At 39.7% G+C, this 15,063-nt stretch overlaps 1 protein-coding gene across 10 annotated transcripts in view; it reads right to left on the bottom strand.

Annotated features, from left to right (window-relative positions):
- Positions 1–15,063, bottom strand: part of TUB (TUB bipartite transcription factor) — a 253,141-nt gene that overhangs the window by 33,124 nt on the left and 204,954 nt on the right. For 5 of the 10 annotated variants that reach the window (XM_074954963.1, XM_074954971.1, XM_074954970.1 and 2 more), the window contains one exon: positions 13,977–14,114. The exons of 2 other annotated variants lie outside the window; for them this stretch is intronic. In XM_074954963.1, the coding sequence (XP_074811064.1) occupies positions 13,977–14,114 (138 nt within the window). The remainder of the gene's footprint in view (positions 1–13,976; positions 14,115–15,063) is intronic. 3 more of the 10 variants (XM_074954964.1, XM_074954967.1, XM_074954972.1) reach the window with 1 other exon arrangement.

Genomic DNA, 15,063 nt, shown 5'->3' with positions numbered 1-15,063 from the left:
TATACATTTCCATGAGATCTAAGCACCTAATTTTCAAGTGTATTCTGGGGATAGAACATAGACATTGCTGAGACTTTTAGCACATAATGCTAAATATGAGTGACAAGTTGAATTTCACATACTAAAACAATTTCCAGCATGTGTGTTAAAAAACTTCCAACAGACATGTTTCAAAAAATGTTCACACTTGTGGATTTTTTCACTTAAACTATTGTGAGCCTTGCTTCTTCAAGGCTGGACCTCACCAAACTGTTTGTGTCAGCAAGGACCCAAATGGGTACTATACTGAATCACTCCTCTGAAGAGAGACCCTGTCTATTTAAGGTATTGGGTGCCATATTTAGGCTCCTAAATCAGTCAGTAGGTGCCTAAAATGGTTATTTAGGCACATAAAGATTTTGTTGCTCGACTTTGTGTGTTGATGTTTATAAACAGAGCAGTACTATAATATTTAAAACCCTATTGTATTATTATTATATTATTAAAAAACCTAACTGGTTTCAAGACTAACCTTGGTTAGTTTATGGAGGGGATGGCATGATAAGATTGCCTACAATGGCATGTAGGAAACAGCCAGAGATGGGCCACTAGATGGGGAGGGCTCTGAGTTACTACAGTAAATTCTTTCCCAGGCATCTGGCTAATAGGTCTTGCCCACATGCTCAGGGTCTAACTGATCCCCATATTTGGGGTCAGGAAGGAATTTTCCCCCAGGGTCAGATTGGCAGAGACCCTGGGGGTTTAATCACCTTTCTCTGCAGCGTAGAGTACGGGGCATTTGCTGGTTTGAACTAGAGTAAATGATGGATTCTCTGTAACTTGAAGACTTTAAATCATAATCTGAGGACCTCAGTAACTCAGCCAGAGGTTATGGGTCTAGTACAGGAGAGGGTGGATGAGGTTCTGTGGTCTGTCATGTGCAGGAGGTCCGACAGGAAGACCATGATGGTCCCTTCTGGCCTTAAGTTTATGCATTTACTGTTTGTATTACAGGAGCACCTAGAGACCCCAACTGAGATCATTATGCTAGGCACTGTACATACATATAATAAGAAAGTCCATTCCCAAAAGAGATTACAGTCAAAATGGACAAATAGTAGGAGGGGAAACAGAAACAGAGAGGTGAAAGAACTCGCCCAAGCTCAAGTTTGGAAATAGAACTTAAGTCAGCAGACGCTTAGTCCAGTACTTCCTGTTCATTAGACCATGCTGTATCCTCTAACTCTTGGAGGTATTGTCATGGTCAAGCAATGTCTAGATTTGGCCAAAACCTGAAAAAATCCCACTTGAATGAAATACGGAGAGGAAAAGAACAATACATTCCCTGGCTCAGAAGAGTGTGTTCAGAGTGGGACTATTTACCTGGCTTTCTCCCCTCAACTATAAATAAATCACTGATTAGGCCTAGTTCTCATCTATAGAAAGCCAATTTCATTTTTGCCAGGATAGCAAGTTATCAACATTAGATTATAAACTAGATTGTAACTCCTAGCTAAGATTTAGTGCCGTTGTGTACCACAATGTCAGTCACATAAAAATGTACTTTTCATTAATAAAAGCTGTAATAATATCATTTATAGATATAGTAAATAATAAAAGCCTCTATAAGCTTGCCGCTCCACAAGGTTCTTTAATAAGCAACAGAGAGGAGAACTGGTAACCATTAATAATGGCTGGTGTTTGTGGGATGAACGTTGGCTCTTAATAACTTTGGCTGAAAAAAACTGGTCAAGCATGGTCAAATGGAGCTGAGTGAGTGCTAATCATTTTTCCTCTTCAACTGTTCTTTTGTCTTGGCTGGCAAACACATTTTAAGAACTATAATTTCAGTTTACGTCCATAACTTTGCATCAGTTGCTTGCACCTACATTATGTAATAATATTAATAACTAGTTTCAGAGTAACAGCCGTGTTAGTCTGTATTTGCAAAAAGAAAAGGAGTACTTGTGGCACCTTAGAGACTAACCAATTTGAGCATAAGCTTTCGTGAGCTACAGCTCACTTCATCCGATGAAGTGAGCTGTAGCTCACGAAAGCTTATGCTCAAATAAATTGGTTTGTCTCTAAGGTGCCACAAGTACTCCTTTTCTTTTTATTAATAACTAGTGAGTCATGAGCTTTTCATTGACACCTTGTATGATACTTCTCAGATATATTTCATTACATTAAAGAATTGGAGTACATGTGAATTGGTTAAGCCAGCTGCAATTCATTACCAGATATTTGGGTACCTGTGGCCCTTGCACGGTTCTTAATGTCACAACAGGATATCGGAATAGATTGACCACTGGTCTAATCCACTATGGCAATTCCTATGACCCTACACATATACACATGCACACTGACCAACATTTTAAAAAGTTGGTGCCTAAAGTTAGGCTTCTAAACCAGACACCTGACTTTCAAAAAAGTGCTGAGTACCCACCAGTTCCATTTAAATTAATGGGGCAGTGGGATGCTCATCACTTTTGCGTATCTAGCCATTTATTTACCCACCTATGTTTGTAACTAATTTTAGACATCCAATTTTTAAAAATATTGGTCACTTTCCTCCCAAACAGACTTTGATCTGTGGCAAATTAAATGCCTCCAATGACATTATATAGTCCAGTCTAATCATGCTGGTTGCTGTTCCCATCCCATGCTGTCAGGGCCATCGCATATTAGGCATTGGGACAAACGTTACACTGGCTAGTCATGCATTAAGAGAAGAAAAATCAATTTCAGCATTCAGAGGAATGTGTTACTAGTAGAGAGTGTTATTACACACAAAACCTGTCCCAGGAGCTGACTCCATACCATACTGGGGATGGAAGATGTAACCAGAAAAAAAGAAAAGACAAATATGAAACAACATCCTCAAGAATGTTAATAACGGGGAATACTGTACAAAAATAGTTGAAGATGCCTGATGTTGAAAGGCTAACGCAGCAAAGGAAGTGTTCAGGAAGAGCTCACCTTCACATTAGGATTATCCCTATTTAAGTGAGAAAGAGAGTGTGTATGTGTAATACACACACACACACACACACAATGTAAATAGGCAGCTTTACCGTCACCCATCTGATTTCTTTGAAGCATTTCAAAAGCCATGCAGCCCTGATTCATCTTTCATTACAGTTTTAGAATGGATCCCTCCCTCTACATTCCTCACTTTCTCAGCTTTGTGGGCTCCTGCTCCTTCTACCCACATACCAAAAAAGTGGCTTATTGTGCGGGGGATGTGAGGGGGGCAAATCATATTTATAGTTAACAGTCTCCTGTAACTTCAGTGGTTGGAGAACGTGGATTTAAGGTGGCAAAGACAGACAGTGGGCTGTGAAAAAGAAGAAAGTAAAGTCTTCAGACCCAGAGGTCAGAATTTTCCACTGTGTCTCCTAAGCACAGAATGCCGCATCCTTGATGCAGAAGTCTCTGCGTTCCTGCTAAAATGATGCTGAAACCAGGATTCTTCATATTATTCATCAAGAGAGGGTGAACCAGGGCAGAAAATAATATGATCTGACCTAAATACTTTGAGAGAGCGAGCGAGAGAGCACACGCTTTGGTCAAAATTGACATATTCAGGTCTTTGCACTTCTTGGTTTCATCTGAGACCAGAAGCTGAAGCCCAGAGATCAGGAGAAAGGATGTTCTTCTGGCATTTCCAGCCTATGAGAAATTGTCATTACATATATTTTAGTAGCACATGCAACGTTCTAGGCACTGTTCAAACACACAAGAAACAGTTCCTTCTCTGAAGAGCTCATAAGCTATAAAGTCTATTATTATTATTTTAGAATGCCATTCACCACAGCATTTTTATAGACTGGTTACTACACTTTTATTTTATTTTTTGACAGAAGCTCAGACTTCTGAACAGAACATGACTACAACCAGAGACTGAAACAATTACAGCTTTGCTCCTGCAGTGGAAGGAAACAAACTATTACAATAGGAAACAGGAGACCTGTTACTGTAACCACTGGAAAGGGAGCTATAAGAAGAAATTTTGCTAAATGTTCATGATGCACAGGAGGCAAATCAGTTTTCCCAGTCTAAGCTTTCATGGACTTTGTGATGTTGCACTAGACTTGTCTAACTTTACTTACAAAAGGTCTGATCAACATATTTTTCCTAATTTTTAAATCTCTTCAGCCTCCCTTGATTTAGTAATGATAATTCATTTTTGGAAACTTGAAATTGAGATCTGTTTCTACAGTTGCAATCCTGAAGCTCGTGGAAGCTGTCATTGGGAAAGAACAGCAGGGTCGGCTGTATTTATTCCACATACATATTCCATGAGCTGACTGGTTTGTTATGGGAGAGTTTCCAACAATTTGGCTATAATTAAAATGAATATTAAATAATGTGTTAAATAATTATTACAATAAAAGCATTTGTTTGGGGAATACACAGAAAAAATTCAGTGAGCTTTGAGATCAGATGTGAGAAAACAAATGTACAGAAGGTCAAATTTGGGATCTACCAATTTTGACAGAACTTAGATATTATCCAGATGGTCTCTCTAGAAATACTTCTGATAGATTTCATCACTGAAAATTGAAATCATGTTACAGAAGAATGGAATTTAAAGACTTACAGGTTAAAACGATCACTTTAAAGCTTTAATTGTTCAAGAGATAATCAGGAAAAAGTATTTTAGAAAGAAAGAAAAAGGAATACATATTAAATGCACAACCACATGATGTTTATGTACAGTGGTTTCAGAAGAGCCAGTAAATAAAACCTAAGCACTAGACATAATATGGAGACAGATATTATCCCGTGTAGTTATCTAACAGTAGTAAACAGGAAAACTGTCTCTTATATTATTCTCCATTAAACCTGAATAAATTAGTCACAGGTTCTAAATGTGACAGTAGCAACCAGACATTTTAAAAGGTATTAAAGTACTACAGTCTGAAAATGACTGGAGGCAGAAACACATTATGGGCATAAGCACAGTGAGTCAGTTCTCCAAAACATTAGCTATGTATGATATGAATCCCTAATAACTGGATCTACCCAGAAGAAAATCAAATCATATTTATTCACAATGTGCAAACCAGACTCAAATATTTTGCTGTGAAAAGATTTCAAGCAAACGTCCCATTTTCTTGTTTCTTTTACATGATCATGCATGTAGATCTAAAAATGCTACAGTACTATGGGAAAGAATGATGACCAAATTATTTTACTATAAGAGAAGTTTTATTGTATTCAATTAGCATGAAACCCCGCAAGCTCCCAAAACACTTTATTTTAGCTAATTTATTTTTAAAATCAATTTAAAAGAATTGTTTTTATTTACTAAAGTAATTCTTTCTTCATAGGACATTCATGAATTTACTTAGGAAACAAGTCTAAAAGGCACTTCTGATGGACCTAACAAAGCTAATTGATCGGGTAGCACAATGGCTGGTGAAATTCAGTGCAGACAAGGTCAAGCTGATGCACTTGGGGGGAGAAATAAAATATGATTATCCCTACTTTACGGATGGGGTGCTGAGGCACAGACAAGCACTTAAGCTTGTGCTTGAAGTTCAGCATGTTGAGTTGTTCCATTAAATGCAACAGGATTACTCACATACTGAACTTTAAGCACATGCTTAAGCACTTTGCTGAATCAGCTCCGGGGACTTGTCCAAGGTCAGACAGGACATCTGTGGCAGAGCAAAGAACTGAACTTTAAATTAACCAAGTTTCAGTCTAGTGCATATAACCACAAGACCATCCTTCCTCTATAAAGTTGCTGACAGCAATGGAGTTGAACTGGTGTTTAGTAATGGTGGGAATTTCTTTAGACGAGGCTTCAGAGATGAGATACCAGGTTAAATGAGCCAATAGTTTGATCTGGTATTCTCACTGATATCTATTACATTCGAGACATTGCTGTGTACTGTGGGGACACATTTGCAAATTACTATTCTGAAGCATTGCAAAGCCGCTCCCTGTTTGACTTGAGGGTGGCAGTAGAATACTTCAGAGGAATGCTGGCCTGCTTTGAAATCAAAGACAGAGAGATTCTGAGTTTATCAAAAAAGTGAATCCTCAGAAAGGCTGTTTTTATTAAGCTCCCATCAGAACAAAAAGAATTTTCAACCTTTAAAGGATTTCATTCAGTACAAACCTTGAGTTTACATTTTTCTCAACTGATTCACAGTTTTAAACTAAACAGGCCAAACAACAGTTGAATATAAGGCTTACTTTTGGAACTATGATGAGATAAAGTACTACTGACGATTCCACCGCCAATGCTAGTCTTGCACCTATCAGTACGTAATTCAGTATTATTTTTAAAAGTACTGTCTCAGCCATTGTTCAATAAGTTACAGTAATACAGGTATGGCTCAAGGTCTTTCTTTTGAAAATACCCTTTAAGAATTTGCAACTGAGCCGTATTAAAAAAAATCACTGTGGGTTGAAACTTTGCTTTTGAAGAATTCTGCCAAGAAGTGAAACATTTTTAAAATAAAAAAAGTGTAAAACAAAACCTCTATTGGTCCATTTTGAGGACCAGCACAATTCTTAACATACATTCTAGTTGCCAGAATTTTGAGAGCCATTTGTTCAACAGGTGTGCATTTTCCTAGGTGTTTTTTGGAACTAAGACATTTGATTTAGGAAAAAAAAAAAAAACACTACACTTAAGTTTGGGAATGTTCCATTCTATTGTTTACAATATTTGTTAACCATTCTTCTAAGTAGGTCTTGCCATGATGAAGACGACTCCAGGAATGACTACTCTTCCATTGTCTATATGCTAAGGCAGAGGTGGGCAAACTACAGCCCATGGGCCACATCCGGCCCATGGGACCCTCCTGCCCAGCCCCTGAGTTCAGGCCCAGGAGGTTAGTCCCCGGCCCCTCCCCTGTTGTTCCCCCTCCCGCACAGTCTCAGTGCGCCGCGCCGCCTGCACAATGCTCTGGGCGGCTGAGCAGCGCAGTTGCAGAGCTGCAGCCTGACCCCATGCTCTGGGCGGCACGGCTCTAGCACTGCCAGCCACCGGTGCTCTAAGCAGCGTGGTAAGGGGGCAGAGGGGTTGGATAGCGGCAGGGGAGTTCAGGGGCATGGGGGGAAGGGATAACTCAGTGGTTTGAGCATTGGCTTGCTAAACCCAGGGTTGTGAGTTCAATCCTTGAGGGGGCTATTTAGGAATCTGGGGCAAAAATTGGGGATTGGTCCTGCTTTCAGCAGGGGGTTGGACTAGATGACCTCCTGAGGTCCCTTCCAACCCTGATATTCTATGATAGGGGTTGGGACGGTCAGAGGGCGGGGAACAGGGGGGTTGGATGGGGCAGGAGTCCCGGGGTGGCAGTCAGGAATGAGAGGGTGGGGGGTTGGATGAGGGGACAGTCAGGGGTGGTCAGGGGACAGGGAGTGGCAGATGGGGCAGGAGTCCCGAGGGAGCCATCGTGGGGGGAGAAGCAGGGGGGTCGGATAGGGGGTGGGGGCCAGATCACACCTGGCTGTTTGGGGAGGCACAGCCTCCCCTGATCAGCCTTCATACAATTTTGGAAACCCGATGTGGCCCTCAGGCCAAAATGTTTGCCTGCCCCTGTGCTAAGGAGTGCCTGGCTTGGCATCAGAGACCATAATGATTTCCTTACAGTCAAGTTCAGGCCAAAGGACAGCCTGGAGAGTGTTCTCATGCCCAGAGATAACAGGATTTTCCCAGTTGAAGCCCATTTGTTCTTCCTGCTGTGTGCTGTCCCATTGCTTTTATGCCCAGTGGAGCCATGCTTAAACAGGTCTAAATGAGCCAAGCTCCTCCCATTAAATGAGGAAATATGGAGTAATGGAGCCTCTTCCACTACAAGTGTCAATGCCTTCCTATCTGGCCAGCTTTAACGCAGCTCCCTATATTACACAGAGATGGGACAGAAGGGGCTATTCATAGCAAACAAATGGAAGAAAAACAAAGGGAAGAAACAAGGATGAAATAAACCATGGGGGAAAAAAACCCCAGAATAGCCATCCTGACAAAGAGAACATTGTGTGGCAGACACACAGACAGACAGGACGACATCCAGAAAAACTGATCTGAATAAATTAAATAAACTGAACATAAAAGACAAAAAGAAAAAGCGTATGAGAGAGATGGAAGGATGTTCTTTATTTGGGCAATGAAATACCTCCAGATTATAGGGATTTTGAAACCTAATCTGCAAAGTGAACAGTGTTTCCCATGGCACTTAGTGCACCAATGCAGCTACCCCTAAATTATTTATATGCCATGTATGTGAGATTTACTTACTCCTGAATATCCTTACTATATTTTTGCTTTAGAGTTAAATCATAGGTTTGAGTATTTTTAAAAAAGTTATTTATCTGTCTCCTGTTTGTTTCCATTTAGTCCACTGGACATAGGAAAAACATTTTTACCAAACAGTTATTAATCCCTACTCTTGGTAATCTTTAGTGGAAAACAGACACACTGATGTGTGTATAATACTTCCAGAAATTTCAGATTAAAAAAAAAAGTGTGTGTTTGATGTATAAGTGTTCCATATGCTATGGGTCTGCTTTAGTCCTGTGGTTAATAACTGTGTTTACAAGTGTGATAATACTGTACAATATGCATTTTTCATAACTTTCTACTTATTGATTTCAATTATTTTTCTAATTTATTTGTGCCTCTCCAGGCAACACTGCAAATCAGATACATATAGCGAGACAAATTCTTCCCAATTTGCATCCCATTGCCATAATTGCATGGGGCGATAAGTCAAGACAGAATTTGTCCTACTGTGTTTAATTGGAAACATACTTTATGGTTAGTTTTAAAGTGACCGTAACTTGGCCTCTTTTCTCACCTCCTCATCTCTCTGCCACCGCCCAAATCAGTTTGCACCCAACAATTAATTGTCCAAATGTTTGTATTCAGATGACTAACTACCAGATTCGTCATTTTAATCAAGTAGCTAAGATACTATTAAGTGCTAGTGTTTGTGCTTACAATTAATTGCACTTGCAGTTCTGCTCCCTAAGTGGAGGCTTGTTTAAAAAAAAAAAAAAAAAACCAGGCTAAATACCTATTAACTATCATAGTGAGATATGAAAGACCCTAACAGTTACAGTTCTTGGCTAAGCTGCTAAGCATTGTACTACATAGAGCAAAACCACAGAATTTATTAACCCAGATCTCTGGAGCAACCATCTGCTCTACATAAGCAATTGGTCTCAGCCTATGGCTGCTTCTCCTGCTGTCTCTCAGTGCAGCCTCATTAAGCCTAATATTTCCCTCATACTCATCTTTATCACTTTGTTCTGATAACAGTTTCATCATTCTTGGAGCCACTCACAAAAGCATTACACATCTAAGACCCAGAGTACAATCATTACAACAGAGATTCAAATGCTGCTCATATATAATTCAAATGTATTGGGTTTAAATTAGCTGATTATTCATAAAATCTGGTCTCTTTAGCACAAAGGGATGAGCCGTGCTCAGAAATGTAATCTGTATGACTGTTAAACATCAGAGAAATCTTTAAAACATGTCATTTTAGAATACAATGTGAATTCACACCTTTTCCAGAGTACATCCTGCTGCTTAAAGGGACATAGTGAGGATACAAATCCTGGGGTAAATTAATTCACATTAAATGAACAAGATAGGTGATGGTACCTGATTGTAAAAGAAATTTTAAAGATTTAATTAACCATTTATGGTCGTTTGGTGAAATCACTTCTCCTTGCACAAAGCAAGAGTAAGAAGGCTTCCACAGGAAAATCACTGCAGGGATAAAATCCATTATTCACCTCCCTCTACTGCAGGCAGGGCTTCTCTGAAACCAGAGCGTCTACATCCCTTACTTAGCTGTTCCTGGCCACTAGGATCCATGCAGTTGAAGATCCAGTGGTCCCTTATAGAAGCCCAACTCTAGCTTGCCTTCAAGATTGGCCTAGTCAGCGCCAGCATGGAGACTCCTTCTCCAAGGCATCCAGGAGGTACAGAGGTCCCCCAGTACAATTGCTCTGCCTGTGCCCCATCTGTTCTTTCATGTGCACACTGCATGCATACAACCCCATTCAGGGGGGCTTTAGTAGCGTGGAGGGGATTTCATGCAACTATGTGAATTTCACCTTGTTTATTATGGGCCTGATCCTGCAAGAAGATGAACAACTCTGGGAACAGCTGTGTTCTTCCAGCTCCCACAGACTTCAATAGAATTTGAACAATTCCAGAAGCTGTTCATCTGCTTACATGATGAAGCCCTATTCACATTTCACTTAGCTTGGATAGTCACATTAGACTAGCCAGTTTCACGCTCATTACATTAGTACAGTGTTACAACGTTTGGGTTAAAAGTTATATTAGGGATTATCTTTTAATTCAGATAAATATTTTCTGCTGCTATTAGTTCATATAATTTAAAAAACAAACAAATTTTAGTTCTCAACTATCTGACAGTGTCCTTTTAAAATGAATCCCTCAGGTAAGTGAAAACTACCAAAAGCTCCAAGGAAAACGGTGAATACGCTTTGCAAAAATTACCAAATTCATTCATGTTGTATGTACTAAACTATATGCAATTACTACAATTGCAATGACCTATGTCTGCTAAAATATGTCAACATTTTTCTGCTTGGGAATTTTCTTTTTAAAAAGTCTTTCCTGAAAACAAAGCAGCAATGTTTTGGGGGTCAAAAATTTTAGTGTTAATTTATTGGCAGTGCTGAGATAATAAACTTGGTCAGCACATACTGATCATGATATAACTAAACTTCACACAGCAAATCTTTTCTCACTGAGTCAACTATCCAGCAAAAACAATCCCAATGGTTATAGAACATTCTCCATCAGACATTGTCCCATAGGACATATCAGGCATTTTTAAACAACACGCTCCTGTTATTATTATTGTTTTTATTGCAGTAGTGCTCAAAGGTCCCAACCAGGATTAGACTCCCATAGCACCCAAACAAGCACCTAGGAAAACATGGGGTGAAATCCTGGCCCCACTAAAGTCAATTGCAAAGTTCCTGTTAACTTCAATGGCAAAGTTCCTGTCAGTTTCACCATGTGAGCTTAGACCAAGAGATTAGAAAATGGTCTGAAAATCAGCACAGAAAAAGGTATAATGCAGTCAGTTATATGCAATTTAGTATTATGCAAATCTTAATTATATAAATTTGTCAAAATCTCATCTATTTAAACTGACTGAAGTAATATTTTATCTTCTGTACATTATACAGTACGTGTATAGAAATCCCATATAAGGAAAACGGACTATTACCAGAGTCAAAATATGGCAGTCAAAATCTGGGTATTACTAGAGCCCAGAGTTTGTGTGATTATACAGTAAAAATAATTTATGTACTACTATGCACAATGCTCAGCTACAGGCTGAGTCAGCACTTCCATTAGAAAGTTTCCAGGTTTTAAAGTTTTAAGAGGATTTAACTCACGAGCAAAACTTGGCGTTCAAATTTCTGCCTTGGAGTAAATTATTTTTATCTGAAGTCCAGAAATATTGGCTTTCGCATTTTTTAAATTCCAACAGCAATTTTTAATTCAGTTCAGAAGCCGATTTTTAAAAAAACAAATACATATAAAACTGTGATTATAAAAGTAATACACAGTGTTGTTGGAGCCATGCTAGTCCCAGGGTATCAAAGAGACAAGGAGGTTTGTACAATATAATTGTACCTGAGGACCATGATGGTACTTACGTGCCTAAATCTCAGTTTTAGACACATCACTGAGATCCACAGAACTCCTGTCCAACTGCTACCTAACACTACAGTAGCCTCAGCTCACTTGGCACCTAAGTTTTCAGGGTAAAAGTTTCCTAAGTGCCTAGCATTCTGCACACTGCTACCTCACTATGTGTCGGGATGGCTATCTCCTGCCTAAGCCCAAGTGTGATCCATGAACCAGAGGAAAATAGCCAGAGGAGTGCCATCTCACCTTTCTGGCCTGATCTAGAAAGTGGCCTCTGAGCATACCTACCGGATTAAGTCCCATTCAAAATCTGGCTAGAGGAGGAGGTGGTGGTGGTGGTGCTGCCCACCTCATAACTATTAGCCCAGTGATTAGAGCAGCCACCTGGGATGTAGGAGACAAAGGTTTAATTCCCCCCCTCGGTCCTCCATGTATCAGGAGGGTGCTCTAACCACTGAGCTATGGAATAATCTGATGCAGGAGGAGGAGGGGCACCTTCTCTCTCTCCTGCTGAAGTTGTTGCACTTTGGATAAATACTTAGGAGTCACTGAGAGACAGAAAGAGACAGAGAGAGAGAATATAATTCTATCGCCTGGTGGTTAAAGCATCCGCCTGGGAGGTGGGAGACCTAGGATCCAATCCTCCTGGTTCTAATGACTAAGTATTTATCCACAGTGGAACAGCTTCAACAGGAGAGACTGAGGGATCGACCACATCCCTAGCTCTGTGTTTAGAGCATTCTCCTCAGAGGTGGGACACCCCTATTCAAATTCTTTCTCCCCTCTGGTGGGGGAGAGGGAAAACGAACCTCGGTCTTCCACATATCAGATGACTTCTCTAACCACTGGGTTATAAGGTGAGTGCTACCTCCTCCTCTGGCCATTTTGTATGGCGCAAGGCAGGCCCCTACCTCCTTCTCACCAGAAACATCTTAGGCACCAAAGCTGCTCAACTCCGGGAGAGGGGTTCCCAGTTATGGTTCACAAGCAGAAATAGGGGCCTTCCTGCAGCCCTGATTTAGGTGCTTATCGCTGTGATTGAGGTGGGGTTTAGGACATACACCCCTCGCTATCTCAGGCAGCTACTCACTTAGCATACTGACTTTTGAGGATCACATCCTTAGGTGCCCATCTCTCCCCAGACATCTTATATAGAGCCTCAGTGCCAAACTCACGCTTTGTGGCTCACCTTGTTGTTCCAGTAATTTTCTAGGCATCTAATAGTCAGGCATTGTGATGCTCAGTGTTGCAATGCCTCGTCCCATTGTGGATCTCGGCTTTAGCAACTAGCTTTCTTTAATTAATTATTAACAGGATTGTTAACCATACAAATTATTTTCTTACCTATGAAGTTAAGGCGAGAATGTCAGATATATATGAAAAGGGAAAACAGCTGAGTGCAGACAATATAGGTTATAATGGCCTGATGTGAAACCTACTGAAGTCAGTGGAAAGGTTACTGATTTTTAATGGGCTTTGGATCTAGTCTCCAGTTAAAAGTGTGTGTGTATATATAAAATCATTGATACAGCTTTTAATCAGTTCATCCCACTTGCTCCATTTATTTTCAAATGATTCGGCTGCTAAAACTTATACTGCCAGTAATTCCATTTCTGTTCACTCTTTTGTCATTGTCTATGGTGGGTATTTGTTTTTGCTAAACAGCATTAGATATTACATTTTTGGGATAGGTACTATGTGTGTCTATGAGCTAGCGTCCAGAACTATTTCATAAAGATGTTTATTTATACCCTTAAATGTATGTTGACCTGACACAGGGTAATAGCTCTGAAATAACTTCAAATCCATAATAAGGGTGAGTCCCTGACCCCATTGAAATCAATGACAAAACTCCCAATGACTCCAAAGGGGCAACGACCCTAAATTTGTACAGCTTTTAAAACTCAGTTTTGGACAGAATTTTCTGCAATTTATGTCTGATTCCTGCAAGTGCAGATTGATCTGAAAAATGAATTGGTGTAATATGGCTCTAAGCAGACAATTTCCTAAAACCTCTATAGAATTTAAGTGCCCATTATATTAATATTTTGTTCCTTTGTTCTTTTAGTACCGGCTACATTAATACATGGCTTTGCAAAACGATTAGGACAACAAATCTTGACCATCCCTCACTTCAATATGTATGTGCTAAATTAGGACCAAGCAATGCAAATTTTCCCATCTGGTGTATGCATTTGTATAATATTTGTTTTAAACAGTTGTCAGCTATTACAACCATCACACGCATTCAAAGAATCTTAAAAAATACAGAAGCATCTTGCCACTCAACCCAATGTTTGATATTCAGCAGCATGCAGCTAACCTTTGTGTTTCCCCTTTTTCTCCTTTCTCGTGCTGCCAGTTTGACAGCTTGCAGCTGCTGCCTTGGTTTTTTTAGTCGATTTTGGAGCTTGAACATCTGCTACCACCTTTATATCTTCCTGCTCGGCCTCCTGAACTGCTTGAGAGATTCAGGGCACCCACCAAAAAGAAAAAGAGAGAGGAAAACAAGAGAGAGAGAATGAAATGAGAACTCTCTGAAGCCACAGAAAAGAATGCAAGTGCAGCAGAGTTTAAGGTTTGGCTGACATCTCAGTTTGTGCGGAGAGGAAATTAAACCAAACAAGCAATTGCAGAGCTACAATGGAATTTAAATTGGCAGATTTGTTAAGGCTAGGGTTTTTTTACCTTATTTCATCTTCTCCCATTCTTCCCCCTCCTACAATAGATTGGTTGCTATGCATTAGGCCCAAAATACCACCATAAATGTTACTATGCTGCTGAGCTGCTGTAAGTTTCCCTGTAGTAAAGCTCTGTCAGTGCTGACCACTGATCAAGCCCCATGAGCCAGCTCAATAATATAGGATAATGCTAGCTGGGGTTTTTTTCCCCCATAGTTCTCAGTGCCTTAAGTATACAGCTAACTCCTGCAAAAGCATCATCTGGAGTTTAACTTCTAAAAACTCACTTCTTATGGTAAAATTCACAGCACAATCAGCTTTGGCAAGAAAGGACCTTTAATTTATAGAGACTTAATATATCCATTTAAAGTAAAAAAAAAAAGTTGCTCTGACTTTATAAGGGCTGCATATTAGTTCATTCTGTAGAAATCTCAATGGAACACAGCATTCATTGTGAAAGCCAGAATAATCATATGATTGCAGTGACTTTCAAAGTAATAAAGATTTACAATTTATTATACAGTGCTGCCAGAGGACTGTATTTAAATTTGTTAAAACATATACATACACACACACACACACACACACACACACACGTTTATTCTTCTAGTTAAGAGCCCTTAAGTGAAATAAAGTGACTTTTTTTGTCAAAGTGGCTTTGTGATACTTTTTAGGTTTTGCACACTCATTTAAAGCAATTATCTTCATGAACTACATACAAAGAAATGG

Source organism: Natator depressus, chromosome 6 (genome assembly GCF_965152275.1).
Source record: "Natator depressus isolate rNatDep1 chromosome 6, rNatDep2.hap1, whole genome shotgun sequence".
Classification (NCBI taxonomy): domain Eukaryota; kingdom Metazoa; phylum Chordata; order Testudines; family Cheloniidae; genus Natator; species Natator depressus.
This window is presented reverse-complemented; position numbering and strand designations above follow the sequence as displayed.